This window comes from Haliaeetus leucocephalus, unplaced genomic scaffold, assembly GCF_000737465.1.
Source record: "Haliaeetus leucocephalus isolate CR32 unplaced genomic scaffold, Haliaeetus_leucocephalus-4.0 Scaffold406, whole genome shotgun sequence".
In the NCBI taxonomy this organism is placed as follows: Eukaryota; Metazoa; Chordata; class Aves; order Accipitriformes; family Accipitridae; genus Haliaeetus; species Haliaeetus leucocephalus.
This window is the reverse complement of record NW_010972842.1, coordinates 4610508-4637878: the sequence shown is the minus strand read 5'-3', so window position 1 is coordinate 4637878 and position 27371 is coordinate 4610508. Positions and strand designations below refer to the sequence as shown.

The following is a 27371-nucleotide window of genomic DNA, read 5'->3' as shown; positions in this document are numbered from 1 at the left end:
TCTGTGACTTACAAGTTTGAGCTTTTCAAATCAATTGTTATACCAGAAATAATTCTCCAAATATAAAAATAGCCTTACTCAGTTGAAAACTGTCTCAGAGTAAAGCATAATCAGTTCTTTCACACAAAAATCAAGTCTTCACAAGAGCACTGATAGTAATTCAGTAGGTGGCACTCTTTCCATTATGTAAGGATTACACAATGCCATTTCCTCAACTGTTCCGTAGTAGCCTGAGCTGTCAAAAAGCCCTTGCATCCCAGAATAGTCGAGAATATAACTGAAAAAAAATTTCTAATGTATTACTGAAGAATAATAGCTGTCAGTTATGATACAACTGGATGGAATTATAGAGGTACAATGGAGAAAAAGTTAGCTTGTAACACCGCACTGCATAAAAATGCAAAGTATAGTTTAATATTTTAAGAAAATATTAAATAAAACCAGATCATTGTATTATTAATAACGAAACAATGGTAAAATTATTGATATACTAATATGAAAAATAAATGCCTATATGCATAAATAAATGCATCATAGTTTGGTTGCATCATCAAAATTGACACCCTTATACTTTATATATGAGAAAGTAATTATATTTGTGGAAGACATTTTCACATAAAATAATTTCTCATTTCTCTGGATTCATAGAAAAGATCAATTAACTAAATTAACATCTATTTTCTGTAAGTGACAAAACCTCTTGATTCAGACAATACCTCAGTACTCAGCTGCAAAGAAAATGGAGAAATTTCTCCTACAACTTCTCAAATCTACTGAAGTATCTATTACTGAATTCTCTAAGAGAGAAGACACCAGATAAAGGGGACCACAGTTCTTTGTTCCTTCTTAAGGGTATTTCCATTTTGGGTGAACTCTAAGGCCATTTTGCATGTGAAGTAACTACAGCAATTTCCAAACAGATGCCTGAAGAACATTTTTAACTCTTATCTTCTGTTGCTCTGAGTTCAAATCAACATCACAAATTCAAAAATTTCAGAAAGGAAGAATAAGGTACTACTGGAATTTTAAATGCTTATTCTCTAGACTTCTGGACTGCTGGCACTTATTTTTCTCCTCTTTTGCTTTACTTCCCATTCTATGTAAATGTCATTTTCATTAAAAGATTCGTGGGCTGAAAATAGACGGAGCAGGTGAGCAGCCCAGCAGGCAGGCCAGTCAGCAGTGAGAAGTGGTCTGTTTCTGCATACAAATCACCGTTAAATGGAAAATACCTACAACCGCCCTCCCAGGAGGTAGGAGATCTGCCCACGGCCGTTCCAATCACTGCTAGTTCCTGCCCCGGGCTCTGGGCTTCCCTCCACTCGTGCCCTCTGAATCCTGCAGCATTTTCTGCACACAGACAGATCTTTAACGGGTGCACAGACTCTCCCCCTCACACACACTCCCATACGCAACACCTTACAGGCAGATCTCAGAGAGATGGAAGCCATTAGTTCAATCCTCTGTGACTGAAGAAGGAACTGGATCTTAAAAGAATGATCTAACCATTAAATTATCATATAAAAAGAAGGGTAGCATCTGCCCTTCCCACTGCTTTTTAAGGGAAAAAAAAAAAAAAGAGAGAGAACCCTCTTCAGTTATTTGAAGGAAAGAAGGCAGGTGTCTGTTCTCAGAAAACGGCTTCAAGCTGTGGGTCCCAAGAGGAAAAAAAAAAAAAAAACAGAGGAAAGCATCAGGTCAGTCAGTGCTTCCTTTTGACTGGTCCAGCCAAGGCATGCTGAAGGGCAGCGATTTTAGAAAGCTCCCTGTTGAGACTGGCATCTATTCAACAGTCTGTCTTCTCACACGCCTCATCCTCCCACGCAACGCCAACAGAACCTACACGTCCTTGCCCAGGTACTACACTGTGTTTTGCAGGGCCAGGCCCTGAAAGTTAGATGCTCTATCATCTGGCTGCTTTAATGATCTTAAGCACCCACTGCTGCACTCACACACACAGAATCTTTGAGGCTAGAAGGGACCTCTGAACGTCATCTGGCCCAATCCTCTGCTCAAGCAGGGCCACCTAGAGCCAGCTGCCCAGGACTGCGTCCAGACAGGGGAAGGATCGCTTCCCTTGACCTGCTGACAATACTTTTGTCTAGTGTAGCCCAGGATAACATTAGCCTCTGCCACAAGGGCACATTGCTGGCTCGTGGTCAACTTGGTGTCCACCAGGATGGCCCAAGTCCTTTTCTGCTAAGTTACTATGCAGCTGGGTAGCCCCCAGCATGTACTGGTGCATGGGGCTGTTCCTCCCCGGGTGCTGGACTTTGCACTTCCCCTTGTTGAACTTCATGAGGTTCTTGTCAGCCCATTTCTCCAGCCTGTTGAGATCCCTCTGGATGGTAGCACAACCCCCTGGTGTATCAGCCACTGCTCTCAGTTTTGTGTCCACCAAACTTGCTGAGGGTATGCTCTGCCCCATTGTCCAGATCGTTAACGAAGATGTTAAACAGGACTGACCCCTGGGGTACACCGCTAGTTACTGGCCTCTGACTAGACTTTGTGCCACTGATCACCACTCTCTGGGCCCAGCCATTCAGCCATCTTTTCTATCCACCTCACTGTCTGCTCATCCAGCCCATCATCAGCTTGTCTATGAGGATCTTATGGGAGACAGAGTTGAAGGCCTCACTGAAGTCCAGGCAGACCATATCCACTACTCTTCCCCTCATCTACCAGGCCAGTCATTTCATCATAGAAATGCATCAAGCTGGTCAAGCATGACTTCCCCTTGGTGAAGCCACACTAACAACTCCTGATGGTTTCCTTGTCCTTAACATGCCTGGAAATGGTTTCCAGAATTAGCTGCTCCATCAGCCTCCCAGGGATCAAGGTCAGGCTGACCAGCGTGCAGTTCCCTGGGTTCTCCTTCTTGCTTTTCTTGAAGATAGGAGTAACATTTGCTTTCCTCCAGTCTTCAGGCACTTCTCGCAGTTACCATGACCAAAGATTATCAAGAGTGGCCTGGCAGTGACATCTGCCATCTTCTTCAGCACTTTGTGGGTGCATCCCATCCGGGCCCATGGAGTTATGTATGTCCAGTTTGCTTAGGTATTCCCTGACCAAGGGTACATCTCATTCCAGCCTTTCCCCCTGGTCTCTGGGAGCTGGGATTCCTGAAGGTCAGTCTTGCTAGTAAAGACTGAGGCAAAGAAGGCATGCACTACTTCAGCCCTTTTCATGTCCTTTTTTTTTTTCTTTTTCTGGGGAAAGAGAGCGATGGCAGGGCCACTCAAGCACTGCTTGTTTGCCTTTATGAGGATTCTGGTCGCATTACAGGATAGCTGCACGAGAAGGAGAAAATGCTTTTGACACATTTGACAAATCTGAATTTGGCACTGATAGGCAAAATAGCAAAGAATTACATAATGCTTAAAATGGGTTTGTACAATCGGGATAATGAATGACGAGGACTTGCTATAGGAGTTCTGCTACTGTAACAGACAGTTGAGCATGTGCCCGGTAACAGCCAACATTTACTCCCAATAAGACTGAATCTCAGCTTATGAATGCGTTTATGTCCTTTCTGGGCAAAGACCCAATTGCCTGGTTTCACCTAATTTTTCCATCACTTTGTACAATAAGACAGCTCCTTGACTCTACAGCCATGTACAACATATTCCTGTACAGAGAAGGTATAGCCTCCATCAGATACGTTTGTCACAGTCATCAGCACCCTGGAATATCTTCTGTTCATCTGAATGCATACTTCCATCTGTTTCATAAACTTCAGACAGCCAAGCAATTACTTTTGTTAGTATGTTTAAATAACCACTATGGCACCATTATTACTTTTTCCTGGAAGAAAGAGACAGAATGAAATGTGCTCTCTGAACAGAAGCAGTTAAAACACAGTATTATGCTTAAAACTGGAAGGAAAAAAATCCAGATTTTGTTGAGAAGTTTTATCCTTTCCTGTTGAAGTATTTCATTTTCCCTATCAATTTTAATTGCTGGTCAATGTGCATTTATGCAAATTCAGGAAGCTAAACGCAATGAAGAACAGAACAACTGTCAACTGATGATGCAGTATATAATATAATGTTATCAGTCCAAATAAGTGATACAAACTTCAGCCTCATCTGTAAGACAGATATGTATTTTGGGCAGAAAATTATTAAGACATGAAATTGGTCTACTGACTTTAAATTCTTTAGCTCAGATCTTTAAGCTCTGTGTAAAATTGGGGAAAAAAATCCATTGCTTGGAGTTGTGGGTTTTTTTAACTCAAACATAAAAAGAAATTTGTTATCATGAGGGTGGTCAGACCCTGAAACAGGATGTCCTTGGAGATAATCAAAATCTGCCTGAACACAGTCCTGATCAACCAGATGCAGATAACACCCTACTTCGAGCAGGCAGGTTGGACTAGATGTTCCTTTCACCCTTGACTATGCTGTGATATTGTGGTTTTAAAATCACCTAACAAACAATGTAGATTGAAAATAATTCACTGGGAAGGAGGTATATACCTTTGATTGTGATTCTGTAATTTGTTATTGTTTAAAAAAGCTAAAAATGTAAAAATCATCATTCCTTATATTGTTACCACATTCTGAAATACAACGAAGTGAGTATGAGATCCAGCTGACATGTGAAGTTCTCAGCTCTGCTAACTCAGACTCCAGGTCCCAAAGGGCACTGAACTAGGGTGGGTTTTGTTGCCTGAGAAGTATGATATAACCTAAGGGAGTATATATTTTTTCCCAGAAGCATGTTACGGATTATAATCATAGTTTGTAGGATATGTGACTACTAACTGTTTCTATTCTATAGTGAAAATGCTGATGTCATCCTCAGATGTTGTACTAGAGATTCCTTCTGGCTGAAAACAAGCTGGAAAAAAAGGGGCAAAATTACTCGCCTGCTTTTCCATGTATCAATGAGAACACATACATCTTTGGCACGTGTAAGAGCCAAAGGTAATCTTACCTAGATCAGTAAAATGTCACATAAAAACACAGTGAAAGCAGAGAATAATTTCTCTTTAGAAAAGAGCAGAAATATTCATTACTGTCTTTATGTGCCTGCATCTTCTTTAGCAAATCAAAGTTATGATTCAGCAGTAATCAGTCCTGCTATGCATTCACAGTGACTATGTATGATTGTTAGAAAACAAATGTAATAACACAAAGTCTGTTGTTTAACTGTTACAGTGCTTAGTCACTTATTTCTTTAATAAAGCTGAGCTATCATTTAGCATCAACAGCAGAATATTAGTTTCTCAGAGAAGCTGAGACAATTATTTAATTTAGATTTTGTGACGGATGCACTCCTCCTGTTTGAACTAACTGAACTTTGGTGCAGGCAGGTGCTCAGGAAGTAGGCCTAATCAAAGTTAATCCTATTGTGTGAGGCTATCAGTGAAGACTCAGCACTAAACCCCCAAAAAATGGTTTGGCTGGAGACTGGGCTGATAAACGGCCAAAACTGCATTAACACAGCAGAAAACCTGACTACAAATCAATCACTTTGCACTATAAATATCTGGAGCCATGAGGGCCCGTTGAGCTCTCCCTCCACAGCAGCTGGCTGAGCGGTGGTCAACTCCCCTTGAGAAGGGACACCTCTCAAGGTTACCCCTCGAGGCTGCGAGATCCCTTACCTGACACCAGACATCAATGCGTTGGTAACTGACATTGTTTTGCATGCATGTAACAATTAAGATACTTATAGTAAGCTTTCGCAATAATCTTTGTATCCCATACTAACTTTAAGTGTAGTAGAGTACTGATCGCCAATCCATCTGTACTTATTAAATATTTTACATACATAAATTTACTGATTAGAACTCAATAAACTAACTACTAGATCAGATCTGAGTGATCTCTGACTCCTCTTCTGCAAGAGATTTTTACGCTGAACATTTGTTGTTGTAGTTCTACTATTACTATAATTCTGACCTTAAGATTATGCACAAATAATAGTGAATGTAAATGGGAGCATGAGATCAGTACTGGCTCTTAAGCCATGATTTTCAACAACTCAAACTTCAGTGATAGCTTTGAAAACCCTGTTATTGTGGAAATATATGAAGAAAGCAAAGACAGAAGGTTAGGTGCTTTTCTCCTGATATGAATGTAGAAACATATGGTCCTTGTATAGTGGTGCTCATGTATGCTTTTAAAGTTCTGACAGGATCACAGGATCATCTGTTATTATGGTAACTTTTGCTAGAAGTATCCTATCATTCTTCTTGACCTGCTTATTCTTCTAAAAACTCCCATTCCTGACTAATTTATGAATATGGCAACCATTTTCAAAGCTAGAAAAGTCTCTCTGTGCTTAAAACTAACTACAATTGAATGACTGAAATGGGATTTTTTTAAAGAATTATTTGTATAATTTTGGATATCTATTAGCTTATGACAACAGGAGAATGTGATAGAACCAGGACTTAACATTATCAACCAACCAGCCAAGAAAAATGGGAGGAACGTCCAGTGTGTAGTCATTGAGGTGGCTTGATAAGAAGATATGTCGCATATGGAGGGACCTCCTAGTTTTCTGTAGATCATAAATCATACAGTCTATGAATGAGCATCCAGTTAACATTCCTCTGGCTGTAGCTGACTTTCCTTGTAACATCTGAAAGCCCAAATCAGAGGCTATTATGCAAGACAGATCTGTTCTCTCACATCTCTGATCATATTGACTGAATACCATATTACGTATTTAGAGAATGTTATCTGGCTAGAATCCTTTTTTCTTCTTTTTTTTTTGGGGGGGGGTGGGTGGGCAGGCTGAAAGCTATGCTTTCGGAGTTGAACACAGAACTGGTAGTGAAATACCAAGGGTGGGCAGTATAATGCATCACTTGAGAACTTATAGGGTCAAACCAAGACTGAATCCAAGCAAGAAAACCAAGAAACTTAAGTAATCCAGTTTTGCTTCACTCTACCTCTTACAGTGAACTTACAAAGACTTAATTCTGGAAGAGATGCAACATGGAAGAAGATGCCCTTTTGCTTTCCTTACCGACCTCACTTGCTTCTCAGCAAAATATTTTCCTGTGAACATTGAAATCCTTGTTTCCAAGTTTCTGATTCTGATAGCAGTATTACCTGCAAAGGGACAGCAGGCTATTACCTGCACTAGCCATGACCATCCTTTATCTTGTGCAGAATAAAAAAACCTGATTATCAAAGGTTTTCATATTTGCTGCAGCTCCTACACCAGATGCACAGTTCCAACACAATGACAGCAGAAGCAGTGGATAAATGTCTGCCCTGGCAGTCCTCTCCTCTCCAAGACTGAACTCCTCAGGGCGTCAGAGTCCAGCAGGATTTCTCCCCACCCTCCCATGGCTGTGGTGAACAGCTTGTGTGTGTACTCACAGAGAACATGATGGATGACAAATCTCTGAGCCAGGGATTATCAAGGCCTTTCACGAAGGAAATCTAAGGGCTAATGTTTCTCCCTTCAATCTGATTACTAATGGAGACTAACTAAAACCTAAGATTCAATGTGAAATGTGATATAAACAAGTGAAGAACATGTTGAAAGAAGATAAACAGTGCCTTTCAGGGCACTACTTTGTATAAATCTAAGTGTGTGTATTTAATATTTAATAGCTCATCATGAACTATAAACCACTGAACCAATAAATTAGTCTTTTGTGCAGTATTTGCAATGCCTTTCTGAAGTCCAATTAAGAAAGTGCTTCCCCTTCCCAATTAATCTGGGCTGTTACTTTCTTAAAAGTTGAGATACTTCATGCATGGTTTCCCTTTTGTAAAACCATGCTGAATATCTAAGCAGTAAAACACAATGGATTATGCAGTGGTATAAATAATGCAGATCTTGAGTGTTAACTGAAGCACAAGGCAAGGCAGAGTCATGGCCTGAACTTTCAATTGCTACTTGCCAAAGTAATTCTAATTGACCTCAACGGGATTGTGCATGTGAGTTCAAATTACTCCTGTGAGTAAATATTAGGAGGTTAGGTCCTTATCACTGTAGCATGTCTGAAACAGCTTTCTTTTTAGACATGCTGGAGTTATTTTAAGCATTATTGTTGAAGAAAATTAATTAAAATATTTCAAAGAAACCTAAAATCTTCCTTTAAATATATCTTCTTACTCTGATTAATATAATCTAGAACAAAATTTACACCATTGCTTTTTTTTCCATAGGTGCTTAAGATACACCACATTTTCCTTTATTCTTCCCTTTTCCCTATTGGTATTTAAGCCTCAACCTTTGGCTGAGATATGGACGAATGGTTCTTTCTTCAATATTCCCCATTCCTTGTCTGACTCTATTATGAAAAAACAAAACCGGAAGAATTAAGCATCTCCCAGTTGCGCTTTCCAATAGAAAATTAAAGTATTGCAAACAGATTACTGGGCCACAGGAGGCACATTGTGGGATATATGACAGCAGGCTTTGAAATTCAAATGTAGCTCTTTTTCTTTGAAATCCTGCCATGGGTGTAGCTCTCTCAGCACTGCCCTGAAGCTGAAACAGCTGCTTTAGTTTCCTTTTACAGTGATTTACTAATCATTCAGTTGGAAGGAGAGGGGCTCAATTTTATAATTTAGTAAAAAGCGAACAAAAAGGCACACTGTACTTGGTAGTTTCCAGACCAGCTTTTGATAACTCAGAATAATACAAAGTCACAAGAATCTTAAGAACTGCACTTTCTGTGATCACGATGCTTCTCTTTCTTAGATACCCTGACAGACTCAGTGTACTGGAGCATCCAAACAACTTGCACTTAAATATTTAAGGTGGATAAAACTTCAGCTTTTCTCAGCAGTGAAAGTGACCTTTAACATAAGGCTGATCTACCCAGTCGTTTATTTCCTGTGTTCCGTTCTGTTTGGTTTTGGGGTGGTTTTTTTTTTTCCTACTGAGGTTGAGTGGGTAATTTAATTAAAGTCTCTTAATTTTTACTGAGTTCCCTTCAATAACACTCCGGTACTGATTCCTCAAGGCCAGCCAGCCAATATAAGCTGCCCTCATATTTGGGAAGTTTGGTGGCATCCTGCAGCTGCATCTGAACACTCTCTGTTTCTTAATGTTTTACTGCTATCCTGCAAGAATGCAGAACACATCACTGATTTCTGGAAAATGTACTTGTCTGTCATTTGAACAGCATGTCCTACAGCTTTGACAAGGAAGCAGTGCGAGGCAAAGGTTGAATCTCATAGCCAGGTGAAAAAAGATTTTACTAGTCAGGAGGCCTGAAAAGAAGAGTTAAACTATCAGGACAGCAGGATAAAAATCTCCTCAAAACAAACCAAAAACCTTAATGGTAACTATAAAGAAAATAGTAAGGAAGATGAGATGACTGAAAACCCAGAAAGGAAAGAGCAGGACAGGTACCAAACTTTGATTATAAGGCACACGTTATTATATATTTAGGTACAATATATACAATACAAAATTACAGTGATATTTTCCTGTTTTCCTGTAATACCATTGTTTGATGAAGTGGTTAATGTCAGCTTATACTTATTTAATGAATTGAAACTTTTCATTTTAAATCTCAGGCTAGACATCTCAACTTACATTTAATTAGGATTCCTGAAACAGGTTCTTTGCTAAATATTTCTGTTTCAATACATACCCTTACTTTTCCCTCCAAAGGTGCATATTTTTCCCTCCAGTTCAGTTTAATCTCTCTTGTATCCCAAATATTTTGAATATATCTAATGAGGGTTCGCATTTACCTGTTGCTATTTCCTAGATTCTCACTGCAGAGAATCCTCCTCCATGTCCCTAACTCCATGATATTTACTTCATCAACAGACTTAAACATCTCCTGAAACTCCTGAAAGTTACACTGTCATACTTTCAATAGGTCAGCACAGACCAGTATTTCAGAGTAATTATCTCTCACGATTCGACAGGGTAAATTGTCTGTTTTTATAATATCGTTTTGTGAAAGAGGAAGGATAAAGGCAGAAGAACCAAGTGTGATTTTCCGGTACAGGCTATGCCGAGTGCAAACCCAACAGACAAAGGCACTGCAGTGTCCTCCAGCAAGTTCTTCCCAAGTAAAGTTGTGCTATATATAGCAGCTATCTTGTGCCTGTCATACAGCATTGTAAGTCATAACACTGCAACAATTAAGTGACTCAATCACCAATTCAGGGTTGCTTTTCTTATCTATGCGCACAGAAACAGCTGTTTCACTGCCTTAGGGGTCCCTTTTCTTTGACACCTACTTGGCACAAGCTGTTTGCCAGGCACTTGCTGACGCATTCAGTCAGTTTTGCTGCTCCTGCTTTTTAGTGCTGAAGCCTGGAAGACTCAAACATACTCTAAGCTGAAAATCCTGCAAAAGTGCTCTGTACATCCACAGGTGTAGGAGTTGACTTTTTGTCACCTTTACAATTCCTAGACAAAATCAGTGTTGCGGCAAAGGAGAGATCTAGAATACACAAATGCCATGGCAACACAATGGTAAAAATTACACCCCAGCAATACCCCGTCAAAGGGGCATGGTGCACCTTTGTTACTGTGGCCCCACTTCCACAAGGACACTACCAGCAGAACACCAGACAGAATAACCAGGAGTACAGTCACAAACTTAAGTGCTCTCAAGCACATCAGAAGCACATTTTGTTGTTCCACTTTTATGAACCACAGTATTTTTATCACCTCATTTAAAATTTAGTATTACCTGTCAGGCAAATACACGCTCTTCATTTATATTTAAAAAAAAATCCGGATATTCCTCATATTCTCTTACTCATCCTCCCGTAAGGTAATTAAGAATCTTACTTGCTATGGGAACGCCATTTGCTAACCAGCTTATATTAGGCTTTGGGTTGCCATTAGCTCTGCAGATCAATGTCCCATCTTCTCCAGGAGATAACACCAAGTTTCTGGGTGCTGTTATCCAGTATGGGGCAGCTGGGGTTAGGAAGAGAAACCAAGAATTGTTTTCCAAAATTATGTATAGAAAATCATAAGGCACAGTCACGGTAACCAGAAGATAATTCAAAGAAGGTATGTATAAATATAGACTTATACTGTTAATTTTTTTATTTATTTATCTATCTATATATATGTGTGTGTGAGATACTCAATGATTAACCGATAGATTATACTTTGGCTAAACTGAGCTCTTGGTTACCCACGGCATTACAATTCTGAGATAAGCAACATGAGGTTCTTTGTTTCATTTAGGTTTGCCTGCTTTGAATCTAATTTGCCTTTCCTAAAGAAAGCAAAATTTATCTGAGTATGGCATCTGCAGAGACTAGAGTGGTCTTCTGATTAATTTTAGAGATATCCATGCTCACAGTAGTTAGACTGTTAGAACGGAATTTAGGTTTGATTACATAAAAAGATTTCATGTCAAGGGTGAAGTTTAGAAATGGCAAAATCCTCTGTCTCGCTGAATTCAATGGGTGATTGCAGAGGGGCCAGATGTTTACCTGAGACAGCTGAAAACACACAGCGATCAAAATGGATGGAACACTGTCCTTAGCAAAAGATATTCCTCTATGTCTCTGTCTCTTACAATAACTAATCACAAACAGCATATGTTATCACGTCCTGCAATTAAATTTCAGATTTTGGATTGATGGACAGATGCAAACAGAAAATTAAATTTCTGCTCTTAAAAAGGAGGTTGAATGTGATCATAAAATGATGCTGGTCTACAACAAAATAAATGGCTATTTAGCATGCAAACTAAGCACTACAGTTGATTATTTCAATGACTAATTAGCTGTCATTCCAGGTTTTTTCTTTCATGGTATTCAAAACATACTTACAATTCCTATTTGGACAAACACACTGTAAGTGTTTTTAGAACTAGTAAGACATCATCTTGAGTAAACAACATGAAGGTAGAAAACCAGAAATGTCAATTAAGAGAGAAAAAAGAAGAATATAAGACCATACAACAATAGTAAAATAAAGAAGAGAAAGAATCTGGGCTATACGAATGGAAAGCAGAAAAGATGGAGAAAATAAGGAGATGAAGAAGAGAGATGGGGAGGAAGATACAAAAACAAGGGAAAGAAGTATAATGACAGATAATCAAAGGATCTAAAATAAATGCAGCACTAGTACATGCTAAGAAATGATTTTACTACTATTACAGTACAATCTCAATTTAGCTTTATGCTTCACAAAATAACATATTAAAAAAAGAAAAAGAGATTAGAGATAGTAAAGTCCTTCCAGTGGTAGAATTCAGGCGGTTTAATGATCACTTCCTCAGGTTTTTTTTTCTTTTTGCCATTATCATTTATGCTTTCAGCTATACTTTAGCCTAGAAAGCTTTCTGCAGTCTTGCATTATGGACACTGACAATACTACATTAAGAATTATCTTAGTATTACCTTTTACAGTTACCGAAATGACATGATGAGCAGAACCTAATATATTTCTTGCTATACATTTGTAGTTCCCAGAGTCAGCTTCAGAAACATCTATAATCTTGAGAGTTTTCTTAAAGTTTTCAAAAAATGTTCTGTTGGCTGGCAGCTCCCCACCCTCTTTAATCCAGCGTATTACTGGTGTGGGTCTGGAGAAGAAAAAGCACAGATCGAACTTAGGGACTGGAGAAAAGGAAGGCGAGAGTTCAATACATTAATTGTTGAACATATATTTTACAAATAATTATTTTAAGAGCCTTTACCCAGATTCTGGGGCACATCCAGCAAATGTGCAAAATATGCCAGCATTTGTTTCTAGGAAATGACAAGCCTCACTAATGCTGTCAATGGCCATCTGTTCGTAGGCTTAATAATTATAGAATACATTTGTCTGCTGATTAATCCAGAAACTGTGATGGTTAATAAATGAATACAAGTGTATTTCAAATCTTATTACACTTATATTTTTAAATTGATGCTCATGGTGCTTTAAAAGGTTGCTTCTAGATAATGACAAGTTTGTAATTGTCCTTTGTGTGAGCAATATCCTAATGCTTCATGAACGTCATAGAGTTTTACAGCAGAGCTGTAAGGAGACAGAAATATTTTCTATGAGAAATCAAGAAGAAAAGCCAGTGCTGAGTCAAGTATAGCTACTCATCACCGCACCATGTCTAAATCTTGGCTGTGCCCCATGCTGTCCACTGAAGTTGAAAGTTGTCCAAATACATGGAGATACACTTTTAAAATTACAAGAAATTTCAACGTGTTTCTTACTGAGTAGAATGTCCTCTCTCAAATAGGAGTGACTCAAGGCAAATATTCCCTTAGCAGTCTAATATCACATATTTTACAACAGAGACACCTAGCAAAGTTGACTTTTAATTATGGTATCAGTAATTAGGAATAGTTATTTTAAACAAAATCTGAATCTGGCCCTTTGTGGACAACTATGTAGGCTTCCCTCATTGAATTTATTTTTTTTTTTAAAGTCACGACAGCTAAAGACACAAAACCATATAATGTATAATATTCTATTTTTTCCCCCATTTTTATCCAGCCATTTTACTGGAGTTCGGATCGCTGAATACTGTTATTGCAGGGTTGTCAAAAAGCATGCAACTATATCGCAGATGAAGATTACCTGAGCTGATGCTACTCCCACTCATAGGTGTGGTTTTGCTAGTGGTGCTGATGCAGACACCTGAGCAGACCACAGCGGAGACAGAAACACTGCACTGATGCTTGTATCAAGCCACGTCAAGCTGTGCATGAGCGTGCCCTATGCAGCGTATGCAAGGGAACACACATGCATGATGCTGTGCTGCATCGTTTGCAATTACTGGCTTTCCTCATGGCTACCTCAGAGCACTCTGCATTATATGCTTTTGTGCACTGTGAACATGTTTACAGTTCCTGAAATAGGTACTAACGATCTTCCACGTCTGCACTAACCAATCTATTCTCAGATTTCCTCCTGAGAATGAAACTGATTTAAGATCAAACTAATTCATTAATTTAAATTGCTCTTTAGTCATTTTCTACTTGCACAATAACCAGCAGAAGCAAACTTGCATTACATCGAAGAAACAAGTACCAATTAAACTCAATTACAATGAGAAATTGGATGTAAGGAGCTGAAGTTATGTTCTAAAAACTCCCACCTAGCTGATCTACCAAGTAATTATTAGCATATGCAAGCAGCTTTTTCAGATTAGAAGGCAGATTCTTATCTATTTTTATATAACTTGAGAGCCTAACGATTGTAAATCTAAGAAAAAAACAGAGGCTTGATTCCTGAGTGCAATTCTACAAATGTGTGCCCAAGTTTACCCTATAGCATTCCTTGCTTGTATCCTTTAAAAAAAACAATGGTACAACCTGAATCCTTTGTGGAGGGTTTGGGGATATGAGAAGGCAGAGGCCATACTCATGTTCATGGTCAGTTTTTAAATCTGCTGATGCCCAAGTAAATGGTGGGCTTCCTTAAAAGACCTCTTTCCATTTTACATTTCTGTTTCTTTGAAATATCTAAGCTTATACAATGGTGACATTTTAAACATTTCTGAAATGTTTCCCTCTGTTTCTGTATTTTTATTTAGAAAAATACTCTCTAAAAAGTAACTCACAATCCTGCTGCAATGCACTCCAACAAAAGCACATTTCCTCTGAGTTCCACTTTGGTACTTGTGCTACCTGTTGGTGTTAGAAGAATTGGCTGCCTCTCTGTAACTGGCTTCGCTGGAACAAGAAAAAATAAAATAATTAATTTCTAAATTTTATTTTAATAGTGGTCAAATGCATACATCCATTCTCACATTTTGGACCGAGATTTTGCTCCACATTGGCCATTTAATCAAGAATCATTGTGTTACACAGCTACACAGCTCAACAGATTAGGTTTTTGACAGACATATCTCAACCTGTTAAATGCTATAATTTTGAACACATACATGAAAAATGTTATTATTAAAGATGAGAGCAATTGATACATAGTTTTTACATAGGCAACTATGCAGCCTGATGGATAGATGCTGAGCCTTAATCCTAAGCAGCCCCTATTTACTTAAGCAGAACTGTTATGGGGAATAAGAGGTCAGTGATGTGAGTCATAGTGTAAGACTGAAAGTTACCAAAAATTTCTGGGCTTCCATCAAAACACAAACAAAGCAAAGTTATTGTATTCAGAAATATAAACCAAGGGGTTAATAGGTACACTCCACTTCACAATATGCTTTGTTTAGTATTTTCTAGACAATGTAAGGTGTCTTTTCAGAAGTTAAGCCTTGTATTCTCCTCTTACTATACATTTAACTTTAATACAAACTGTTCCCCAGTCTGGTAATAAAGAACCATTGATTAACCCACAAGAAATAACCACAGTAAAGAGACAGCTATAAATATAGGACCAATTTCTGACATTATACTCTGTTGGCTTCATAGAGTCAGAATAAGAGTGCTTTCTGTAAATACTCCAATGTTCTTTCATAGCAATTTTAAAATACAGGATTAAATTGCTCTAAAGTGCAGTAGCAGTCTGAATCATTACAGTAAATTATTGTATTTTTTGAAAATGTGAGCAGAAACATAATAAACTCTTGTTTATTAGGGTACAGGATTTACTGATAGATTAACATAAAAGAACACTTTATTTTAATACAGTATGTGCTATGAATTCCTTAAAAACTAGTACATGAACAACCTGAAGTTGGGAGAAAAGGGTGGTCTAGAGTCAAGAACGCAGTTGATAGTCACAGGCAATAACCCAGTCAAACTACCCAGTTTCGGCACCACTAAGGACTGCTGACTCATTTTGCAAGACTATGAAAATTTGTAAGAATTACCTCTGGTATTTCTGAGTTGTGAGCCAACCAAATAGTGTCTTCCTCACTAATTGTAGCTAATATATCATTCTGTGTTCAGGTACATATTTCTTGTTTGTTCCTGAATGACATCTTATTTTTGTGCAGAGAACTAAAATATTCCGTGCCCCGTTTTATTTTAGATACCCATAAGTTATGGTTTACTATGTACAAAGCCTCATTTGACAAGGAAAAAGACAAAAATAGAATAAATATCATGTATTTTCTATCTATCTCACACAATATCAAGTGGAGAGTCTAGAACCTCAAAAGTGTTACAGTATCAGTGTTGCTCCAAAGTCAGCCTTGCTAAACACACGTACACCTGTTTAGGAGGATTTAATTCACAATATACAAAAGACCATTCAACACAGGTTAACGTAAAGATCAGCTTAAACACCAGACAAACAAAACTCATCTTTCCCCTATGAAGTTATTCATACAGATAGTATTAAAGTGTTTAGATTTTAATTAATTCCAGTTTTACACTTATGAAGTATGTTAAAAAATGAATGGTACATTCAATAAGCTATTAAATGTGAAGTGCATCTGTTAAATGCTTAATTGTTGTTATTTATTATGCAGCATATGATATTGAATAGTCCTAGTGATAATGAACATATCAAACTAATAGGTAAATTGGAGGAAAAATATTAAAAAAAAAGCAACAGTACAGAAGCAATCAAATAGGCAATTTTTAAAATCTGCCCCAGTGTGAAAGCACTCATTTATTATAAGAGCTTATATTTTTTACGAGCCATATGTTACAATAACATTGAAACATTAAATATTTTAAAGGATCACACTGTGCAGTCCCTTTCTAAAGTATGTATTATCACCAGCACTAATAGATACGTTTATTAGAAACTGAAAAGGGAGCAAAAGGTTAAGTAGCCATGGAGGTGAAGTTAGTTAACTAAATGCTACTGTGAAACAGGGAGTATCAGTGGGGACCAGTGTAACTCACCACCATAAATATCAGTGTCACTCAAATTAGCAGCTATAGTGTCATTCAATGAATCCACTGAAATAAACAGAATATCATGAAGAATACATACAAGAGGGATAAATCAAAGTATTGGGAATCAAAAGGTGATGATATGGCCACGGCGAGTTAATCAAATGATTGATTAATTTGTTTCAATAGTTACAATAATCATAATAACTTGATATTCTCGGACATGAAAACCATCTGAAAACTGTTATTTTTTACACTGTATTTTTGCAGTATTTCAAATCTTACAAAACATTTTTTCAAAAGACAAAGCCTTATAAAGGGAAAAAACGATAGCTTTTAATATGAATTATATGTCAGGAAAACTGGAGATTACATTTTAATTTTACACAGTAATGTAATTTATTTATTCAGAATTCTTATTCAGAATTAAAATGACAAAATTCCCTAGCGTAACACTACTTAACTTCAGCAAATAACTTGAGAATTTTGGATAAATACTATGTAAGTATGTAATTAGGTAATGCAATACCTACTTGAAAAGACTTTTACAGAAATGGGTTGTTTCTGCTGTATAGTTTGCGTATGATTAAATCTTGCATAGCAGATATAGTCCTCCCGGGTATCTTCTGGTTGTACATTAGAAAAATAAAGGTCTCCATTTAGACCTTGGGAAACTCTTTCACTTTGAGGCAGCCTTTGGAAAGCTAAGAGAAAACAAGAACACATTTATCTCAATTAGAATACACACTCCATTATTATGATCTGCAGACTCCTCATTCACTCCATTACGCTGTTTGTGGGTTTGTAAATACATAGACCTTTCTACGTTTCCTCTCGAGCTCCCTTGTCTTTCCATTCTTTCCCAGTGGGTTAACCTACAACTTACATTAAGATCTCCAGCTGCTTTTGGCTTCATGCTTTTGGGCTGCACGTTTGCTTGTTTCTTCATTTCTACAGAAATGGAAATTCTTTGAATTTTAACTTAAAAGGGAAACTCCACCATCTGTGGTCTTGGTAAGCAATGATCAACTATGTAGCAAAACTGCAAAAAGTGAACTAATTCTGCATAAAAAACAAACTCACCGTTATCCATCCAAAATATTATAGGTGGTGGTAAACCAACAGGAGGTCTGCAGTGTAGTACTAGTGAATCACCTTCTCGAACATGATTTGGTTCTAGTTTTTCTTTCGTCCACAAAGGGGATCCTATAGAAAGTAATTTTAACACACATACAAACTATGGATTGATAAAAATTCCAGAATTTAAGGAAGAAATGCACATAATATTCCAGAAAAACAGAAGAACGACATGCATCAGAATGTTAAGTCTTTCATGTTTACTAAAGATTTAATTTTTGTTCTTTTATATGCTTTCTTGGGAGAAAAGTAGGTTTTCTTTAAAACATTTTGTACAGCAATGATTTGCTGAAAGTGTAATCAACTGATTCAAATTATTTTGGCTACTCATGAGAAAGGTTCTATAACAGTATCTTGGAAAGTTTTAACTATGATAATAAAAAAAAAAGTGATGCACTAAATTAGGAAAAAAGGCAGACATTCCTGAAACAGTATTATACATGCACAGTTTTATTAAAACATGTGAGAACAGCACAATTTAAGCTCAGAAGCTTGAAAAACTGATCTAAGATAAAAATCACATAAAAGCTGTAGAAACAGTCTACCATTAATCAAAATTTTTTAGCTTCATCTTCTTTTTGGTCCCAATATGTTCTGTATTAAAGCTATTATAAAAAATGTGGAATACACGCATCAGAAAGAGAATAAAAATTGTCCTCATCAATGATATGTATTAAGAATTTAAACATTTTTTTCTAATTGTAGCATCACATATGCAACCCAATTTTAAACGATAGGTGATCCAGACATACAAAAAAAAAAAAAAACAAACCAGGAAAGCATTTTAGTTATTAAATTTTCTATGGAATATTAAAGAGAACATGCAATACATTATTAAATCTGAACATCAGAAACTATGCAATACCTTCTAACATGATCACTTTGATGATTAAATTTTTAAGACAGGAAAAAAAATAGTGAAGCATTTGTAAGAAAATAAGCAAACCAAAGTGTTTCACATTTTATGAACATTAAAAGCTTCACTTACTAGAAGGCCTTATAACGATATTGTTGGAAATGGCTGCTCCTCGTTCATTCCTTGCTGTACACTGGTATACTCCTTCATATGCTTCTGCCTTCCCACCATTCATAATATTTATGACAAGGGTCCCTGAATTTGGTTTCATTGTTACCTGTGCATCTTTATCTATATCAAAATGAGTTCCATTGCGTGTCCAGGAGAAGCTAAAATAATAAAAATAAGTAAGTTTCTTCTTCAGTTGTGTTTTGTAGATTGTATGGAGAGAAAGAAGAAAAAAGTAATTTTCAATAATGCGTGGTATTTTTTCTTTAGCAGATAAGTAAGCTTTTTCCCAAACTAAATTAACTAATAAAGTAATAGAGCACATTTTAATACAAGAAATCTGGCAATATTTTAAGATAAAAGGCTTGGCTGAACTTGTTAACAGGAGCCATTTCAAAGTCAATATTTTTTTAAAAAAATGACATTAAAAGATTCTGAAGTTAATCGTATATGGAAAAGAGCTGATTTTCTTTCTACTAAAGATGATACAGTAACATCTGCAAGAACTGATATTGCTAAAGCTGCATTAGCATTTCCATTATAAAACCTATTGTTGAAAGGGTTTATAAACCTGCCTTTAGAAACTTGCTCTGGGCTGAAATGTGTCATCTCAGGTCCCAGCAGGAGACCATTTCTTTTAATTGGTTTGGCCATTTTAAAGTTATGCAAGTGAATTAAAGACTGTGTGGTGAGTTTGATTTCTTTTCACTACTCTAACAATCATGATTCTTTAAATGAAATTTTGCAGTCTTATAGTCCATAATTAATCTAGTAAATTTATACTGGTGTTACTCAAAGCAAGAGATGTTTTGAAAAGTAGTCACTAAAAATGAAGAGTATTAGAACTCATAAAAAACCATGTAGAAAAGCAGAGATTCACAGTCTGCGACTTATTCTAGCGTAAACACCAATTTCTTACTTACGCTTTGTTAATGGCGAAAAGTATAGTTGCAGAGAGCTAGACCAATGCCTGTGAAGTGCTGAGCACTCACAGGTTCAAATGTTGTGAACAGCAATTTTTGTACTTACTACATTTCAGCTTCATAATCTTAAACACAAACACTATATATGCTTACTGGTTAGAATGCTTCCTAAAAGTACAAACATATATGGTACTAGAAAAGCTCAAATTTTAAGTTGTTTAAATTGTGCTCTGACCTTCTGCAGTAGGAGGGCAAGACTGGATGTGCTATTTGCACAAGAACTGGACCTGACCAGCAGCACAGCACCACAGCACCGCACTGCAGTGTTTTTGGGAGGACTACTGTGCACAGTGAACTAACAGTGAACCTGTTTCTTATGACCCTGCGGGCGAAGCTGCAGAACGTGGGGTTTCTGTAATCCTCTGCTACCAATAATACTGAAGGATACAGGGAACTGTCACGTAGCCTCAAATGAGCGGTGGCAAATATGGTACAAAACCCTGAATTTGAGATGCATGAAAGTCAGAATCTTTGCTGCTCAAGCTATAGGTAGCAGCATATCCCTAAACTTTTATGCCAGCTGCTCTCACCCATAAGAAGTTACCCAGTTTTAACAAACAATTCACACTCCCGGCTGAGGAAGTTCATCTTCAACTTCAGAGCTTTGAAGCAGCTCAAGTTCCAATAGGCATTTGCAGGTCATCAAGACTGATGGACCGGACTAACTATTGTAATAAATTATTTGGATGTCATATCTTTAAAAATAAGCTAAACTAAGCACAAGCTTATAAAACTCATTAGAAAATTCTGCACTTAAATCCTGTCACTTCCTCTGTAGCAGGGGAACAAAGTGAGATGCAGGTTTAATGGGGAAGATGAGGCAGAGAGCCCTGGCACATGACTCAGATATGTCAGTCTCACAGACAGTGCTCTTGTTCTCTCAGATAAATCCAACCCAAAAAAGGCATTCAAGAGAAATATCTGCAGAAGCAGTACTGTTGTCCCAAAGCACACAATAATCATCTGATCCTCCCGGCCAACACCCAGACTCTGGAGAATGGCATTGTGCCTGCTAAATTAAAAACGTGGTAGCAGCTTCATGGCACTCCTACAATTAACAGAACACTAGAAAGGGTGACAGAACCACAGATAATCACCATCTTCTCCATTCCGCTGCCCAGCATGATAACGACTGTGATCCCAAGGCAACGAGAAGGAATAATGTAGAAAAACCCCTGGTTATTCAGAGGAAGTACATTTAATGAGCTCTATGTGTGTCTGAATGAACAATTATAGACTGACCTTGCTAATAAGTTGTAGCATAACACTACTGAGAGCAGAGAGATGCACATATCTCTTCACAGCCTCTGAAATCAGAAGCAGTTACTAGCAATGCCAGAATGGATCACAGCTACTGCTGTTTCCAGCGCAGGTACGCAGTATCTTGAAACGAATAGTTTTCAAATATTTCAAGATACTGAAACAGGGCCTTAAAGTGGAAGACGATTGGGAATCTGATCTATACAAAGGGTTATAGTTTCTGCCAAAACCAAAAGTTAAGGCTATTAGGTAGACTTGGTAAATCAAGGCTACTGATCATTGAAACTGATACAAATTACATAACTTCTGACAAAATGCTTATGTATTTCAAGATGAGCCTCGTAAAACACAATGATTTACAAAACATTAAATTTATTAGTGTTACTCTGAATTTATTCGATGTCCATTCTTCTTAGACGCTATGCCTAAATCTGGAATATGATCCAGTTGATAGTATGGGATGCCTCTTTGAGCTTTCCACAGGCATTTACCTATCTGCTCCTGTAATAATCGAGTATTATTTTATTGTTAGAGCTTTGAGGAGAAAAAAAATACTACAGTTGCTTGATGACTATGAAAGTTTAAATGTCAAGTATGAGAAGAGTCAAATTTATGCCACTATCTGGTAGCTGTTTAAATTACAAAGGTAGGAGTGCGTGCATGTTTCTGTGTGTGCAAGCACATACATATGCATATACTTGTTACTTTACAAAAGTTACATTATTTTCTCCTAGTTTTCCTATGCTGTAGGCCAACAAAAGCAAAACAAAATGCTACTAACCTAGGAGGTGGCTTTCCTTTTGCTTCACACTGTATTACAATATTCTCTCGAGGGTCAACAATGTAATCTTTTGGAGATTGCTGAGTTATCGTAGGAGGTTGCGACACTTCATTATGGAATATAAGAAACAGAGAGGAATTTAACAATATTTTCAAAGTATCAGCAAGACAGTTTTGTAAGCAGAGAAAGCAGAATTGCTGTTAGCAACCAAATCATCAACAGAAGACTGGGATTAAAGTATCCTTTGTATTAGGAGGCTGAAGCCCTCTACTCTTGTAAATCAGTGTAGCTATACTAACGTCCAACTGAACTATGCTGATTTACAGCAGATGAAAATCTTGGCCAAAAAGTTTAATGAATATCATTTCTATACATCAGTTTTCAACAGATTTTCACAAAACCAAAGGGCACTTGAATTCTAAGTCCAACATATCCTAAATGAAATGTTGTGAGACATATACCCACACAAAATGTTTTTTACCACACAGAAGGAAAAAAACATACATTGCTTTGTATTTCTAAATATTTTATGTATTTCCAAATTCTCTATGTGTGTAAACTTTTCACACATTTATTGTGCTTAACATATTGAATTAATATACAAAGCATGCTTTTAGGAGCTACTTTTCAGGAGTAAAAAATGTGTTATAAGTAAAAGACTCTGTAAAAAATGACAAAAATAGTAACTAGTTTCCAAATAGAGTAAACACGTAGGAGAAGTCTAGCACTGATTCTCCTTTAAAAAACCCAACAAAAATATAGTCAATCTTGTGAATTGCCCCAGGAGAAACAAACACTTAACATTTATGATTTATCAAGTACTCTAGCATGAGTAGCACAAAACAGAATTTATTCACCTGACAAAGCAGTTGGTGCTTACCTATTTATAAAGTAATTTATAATCTGTTACCATTATCTATGCATATTTTTGCCTTAAAAAAATCCTGTTTATGGTATTAAGGTAGTGAGAAAGGTGTCTTCCTCAACATTATTAGTCTGTTTATAGTTCAGTGTCATCTAAAGGAATCAGGTTAATAACACGGCTGTGAACATCCCTGTCTAAATGTTGTAAATTATCTGTCCAGCAATACACTTTGCTAGTACTTTGGGAACATTTCTACCCACTTCAGCAAAATATTTCAATCAGTAGACTTAGGCCTCACTCTAGCTAGTTAAAATTGTAAATCTGGGATATTTTTTTTAAGTCTTCCCTACCATTATACATTAAGTACTCTGTTACACAGAAAGAGGTAGCTGTCTGTAAAGCCCTACCCACAAGAAATATCCAGGAAAAAAAATCAGATCATGGAATCATAATGAGAAATAGCAGCTAAGTAGAACAGGCCATGCAGAGCTGGCTTTTGCTCCTCTTCATCACTGCAGAGAGGAGAGTGCTTAAAAGAGGAAGGCAACATTTTTACATGATGATGATTTTTTGTGTTTTTCTTTAGAGGCACTTTGAAGACAGTCCTTTTTCCTCTCAGAGACAGTTCTCAGGGTCAGTATGTGTTTTTTAAAGATACAAAAGTATCTCCAACTCGGACATGTAAAACAGTATATAATGACATATATTCCAAAGAATTTCTTTTTTATCAAATATATTTACTCCTGAAAGTAGTAATAAAACACTGCTTATGCTGATATTGAGTAAAGATTTTAACGTTCAGATAGCACACAATCAAAAATCACACAATTAATTTGTTCGAAATATCAGAACACTGATTTATGTACAGTAGTATTTTCTAAACACTGCATGCACAAAACATCTAGCTACAGCAAACCAAATTATCAATAAAATCTCAGAATCACACATTTTTGGACTGCAAATTCAATTTGCAACACAATCAGTATTAATTTTCAGCAGCACACAGCCTAGTTTTTGTGGACAGGAACTTACATTCTTCTAGAAGTTTTGCTTTTATTCCCCCATCAGAATCAGCAGTTGAATGGACAAATGGAGATTAAAGAGAAACATTTGTTAGTTAAAAGAAAATTAGCATTTTTGAGAGGGAAGGTAAGTATCTCTGACAAGTACATTGGTCACCATTAAAAAGAAAACATTTAAAATATTTAGCACTGTAACCCATGCCGTGATGCCTGAAATTCCAGCCACTATTTCTATTGTGTCAGATATTACTACATTTATCTCAAGTTCGTGGTATGAGAAACTTCTCTGAAGCGTTGACTTTTTAAGGGCAACCGTGGTATGTGATTTTGGCCTTGCAAGGACACAAAACACTGATACTGAGGAGACAGCAAATCAGAATTAATGGAGTGCACTGCCCTCGTGCTGCTGTCAAAATCAATCCACCCCTATGATCATATGGAAGAACAAAGAGAATGCTTCAGGCTAAAATTACTCTTACAAAGACAAAAGCACCTAATTCTACTCAACACACATGCAATCCTTTTTGGTTTGAAAAATAACTAAACAAAAAAAATCATCTTAGTTGTCACATCTTTATTGCTTACTTCAAATATTTTGCATACATGTCTCCAGACTGCTTTTGGTCAGCTACAGTGTCAGTCATCCCTTACCTACTTTGAGACACTGACGAGCATAGGAACTGGTAACTTGGTTGAAACCTAAAGGTTCAACTAATTAAGTATGTTCTCACCACCAGATCTCTGTGGTGGGTATGTAGGGAAAACGCACAGAAAATATAAGTCCTTCCCTTTTGGTGCTCTCCCAGAGCCCATTCTAATCATTATTTATGAAAGCAATATCATCATTAAAGATGTAATTTTGATTAATACGATTTTTGGCTAAAAATTCAAGTATGTGACTTTATCAGACCTAACAAAATTAGTAAGCATTATGCAGTAGGGAACAAATTAATTGAGATTTAATGTGATATATCTAAAAGGGCTACTCATTTTTATCTATTGGTGCCTTTCTGGTTAATTTAACCTGAAGTGTTGCTCTATACAACAGATATTAGAGTGGTGCATGATTTACATTAGTTACTAAACTACAAGATGGGTTTAAAACACTATTTCTAGCCTGCAAAAATATTTAGGAAGAAAAATTAAGTTTAGAAAATAAGACATTCATTCATCTAACTTTTAAAGCCCTCTTTAAGCCACAGCTTATTGCTCTAAAGGTATTCACAGCACAACAAGTCTGATGTGATTCAGATATATTGATCTTGTTACAGAAATACAGGTCACTGGTTTGAGAGGCTTGTAAATATGCATGGAGAAAAAAACACCAAAACAGTTGCAATTTATGTCAATGATTATTAATGAAAAACATGCATTTATGGAAGGTAGGAAGGTATCAAAAACATAGGCATAAAGAAAGCCATGCAGATTAGAATCATAGGCAAATTTACTGATGTATTAATCCATCAATTTAACACTGGCCCTAATGTTCTCTGGTAATTAGTTTAACAAATGAATAGTCACTGTGAGGTGCAACATGGTTCACTGAATTCTGAAAATGTGATCATGCTTATCTTAGGAAGAAAATAACAACCTGAAGCACGATTAATCTCATAAAATCAGCTATTAGGGCTATAAAACGCAGCAGCTACCATTGCTTCCTTTTCAGCATGGAGTGCTACCTTCAAGGTTCCCCACTAACACAGTCTTATATTAGACAAGAATTTCAGATCTTGGGATTTCCCCTCTTCTAGATGTTTCCTCACTGGTTAATGCTAGAGCTCCCTGCTCAGCACACATGCTTTCAGCTTAAAGTTAGGTACTTGACCGTTTTCAGGCACTGCTTAGGATATCTAAGAGCCTAATTTACTCTTCTGGATCAAAACGTAAGATGCTTCCAGTGTCTAAATTCTAGGTATTTGAATCTTTTACTACATCTTGTATCAGCTCCTGGAAACCTCTTACATGCAGATAAGGATGATTGTTTACAGCAAGTAGGAATTGTTCTGGGGTTTTCAGCAAATTGTCAATATGATCTTAATTTCACAAATAATTAGCATTTAACTGGACTTCTCTGCCCTTCTTCCTTTTCATCAAATAATGTGTTCAATAGCACATCGAAGTGTGAGTATTCATGAGAATCCTATGCTAATCCTTCCCAAGTAGGTATGCAAGTAATTTTATATGCAAAGTTTTTGAAAATCTTCAGTAAATTAGTGTAAATGTTCATAATCATAATGTCCTGACTGAAGTGAGCAAACACACTCCATGTTTAGCTTCATGTTGGAGTTATCTTCATCTTCCTATACAGAAATTATTTAACTGATCTTCCATTATTTTGCACTTATTTAGCAGGTTAATACTTACAGTCAAGAGGTACATCCAATGCAGAAATCATTTGGCACAGAAAGAGGACCAAGGAAGCTTTGCTTGCAGATATGCTCTTTTTCATCATGATTTTAGGCTGTATTGAGTAAATCACACTTGAAGAATGAAGTTCAACTTCATCAGACTAGGTAGCTTGGAAGAGTTATGTAAATATAGACATGAAACCTGGTAAATAAAAATAAGAGAATAACAGCGTGTACATACTATGGAGAGTTGAATGATCACATCTTAATAATATTATGAAATACCAGCAGTCTACATACTATATCCAGGGATAATAGTTACACCATGTGCTCTAATGAAATCCAAGCAGAGGTCCAGAAGTTCTTAGGACACCTAGATCATAGCACCTAGAGCTTCCTAAGGAAGTTAGTGAACAACTCCTACAACTTTGTTGAATGGAAATACAAATATCTCTCCCAAGAACAACAAAGCATCAGTCCTGCTAGTTAAAAACCAGTATATGCTAAAGATAATAGTCCTCTGAAGTAGATGTAGGAGATTAAAGCTCTGAATGCCCACCTAGTCTCTCTTTCAAACATCCTGCACAATTCTCGGAAAGAGTTATTTTAGGCATCTACTTCAATGAAAACATGTCTGGCCACAAATTTGCTAAGTAAACTGTGGGATCTTCCTGCAGCTTTGAGTTGGGTATCTTAGCTTCTCCCCGCTTTGGAACTCTTTCTAAGAGACAGCTGTAGATTGAATACAGAAGGCTTCATGGATTGCCACGCTGAGGTGCTAGCTCATGTACTCTTATTCCTGGATTTCTCATTCCACCCAAAATACATAGCATCGAAATACTTTGTCATTTCTAGCCTGAAACCAAAATCTAATTAACTTGTTGCCTCGAGCCTTCAAAAGACTGAATAACAAATAAGGAGGTGATAGCTTAAAGATAAAAAACTAAAACATGAGAAGTGTAGTCTGCTTGCTATTCAAGTATTGTTTAGATCCTGTGTACTCAGGGTAAAGCTTATCTAGTTTAAGACTCTGCTTACAATAGAGGATGCTTTAGAGTGTTTGGAAAATAGTCAAGGCACCAGATAACGGACATTTCAGAGTTACAGACTTGCTAATCAAGGACATCCCTCCTCCTTAGGCTTTGATAAACGAGGTGTTGGCAAGAGAAACAAAGACCCTGGTGTCCTCAGATGATGCATGCCCATAAGAGGATAAAAAGAGTAGAGGTATTCTTCCCCAAACGACCCCCGAAGACCACCAGAGACCCCCATGCAGGCGTA

General features: G+C 37.0%; 1 protein-coding gene across 7 annotated transcripts in view; it reads right to left on the bottom strand.

Annotated features, from left to right (window-relative positions):
• The window catches only part of NRCAM (neuronal cell adhesion molecule), a 72742-nt gene extending 46450 nt beyond the window's left edge, over nucleotides 1–26292 (bottom strand). For 3 of the 7 annotated variants that reach the window (XM_010574047.1, XM_010574050.1, XM_010574052.1), the window contains exons 1-9: nucleotides 26107–26194; nucleotides 23753–23770; nucleotides 21856–21961; nucleotides 18796–18992; nucleotides 17754–17876; nucleotides 17204–17374; nucleotides 14480–14591; nucleotides 12315–12499; nucleotides 10741–10872 (exon numbers count right to left, since the gene is read on the bottom strand). In XM_010574047.1, coding sequence (XP_010572349.1) covers nucleotides 10741–10872; nucleotides 12315–12499; nucleotides 14480–14591; nucleotides 17204–17374; nucleotides 17754–17876; nucleotides 18796–18992; nucleotides 21856–21961; nucleotides 23753–23770; nucleotides 26107–26194 — 1132 coding nt within the window. Of the gene's footprint in view, nucleotides 1–10740; nucleotides 10873–12314; nucleotides 12500–14479; nucleotides 14592–16679; nucleotides 16737–17203; nucleotides 17375–17753; nucleotides 17877–18795; nucleotides 18993–21855; nucleotides 21962–23752; nucleotides 23771–26106 lie in introns of all 7 variants that reach the window. The other 4 variants (XM_010574045.1, XM_010574049.1, XM_010574048.1 and 1 more) reach the window with 3 other exon arrangements.
• Between the last annotated feature and the right edge of the window lie 1079 nt (nucleotides 26293–27371).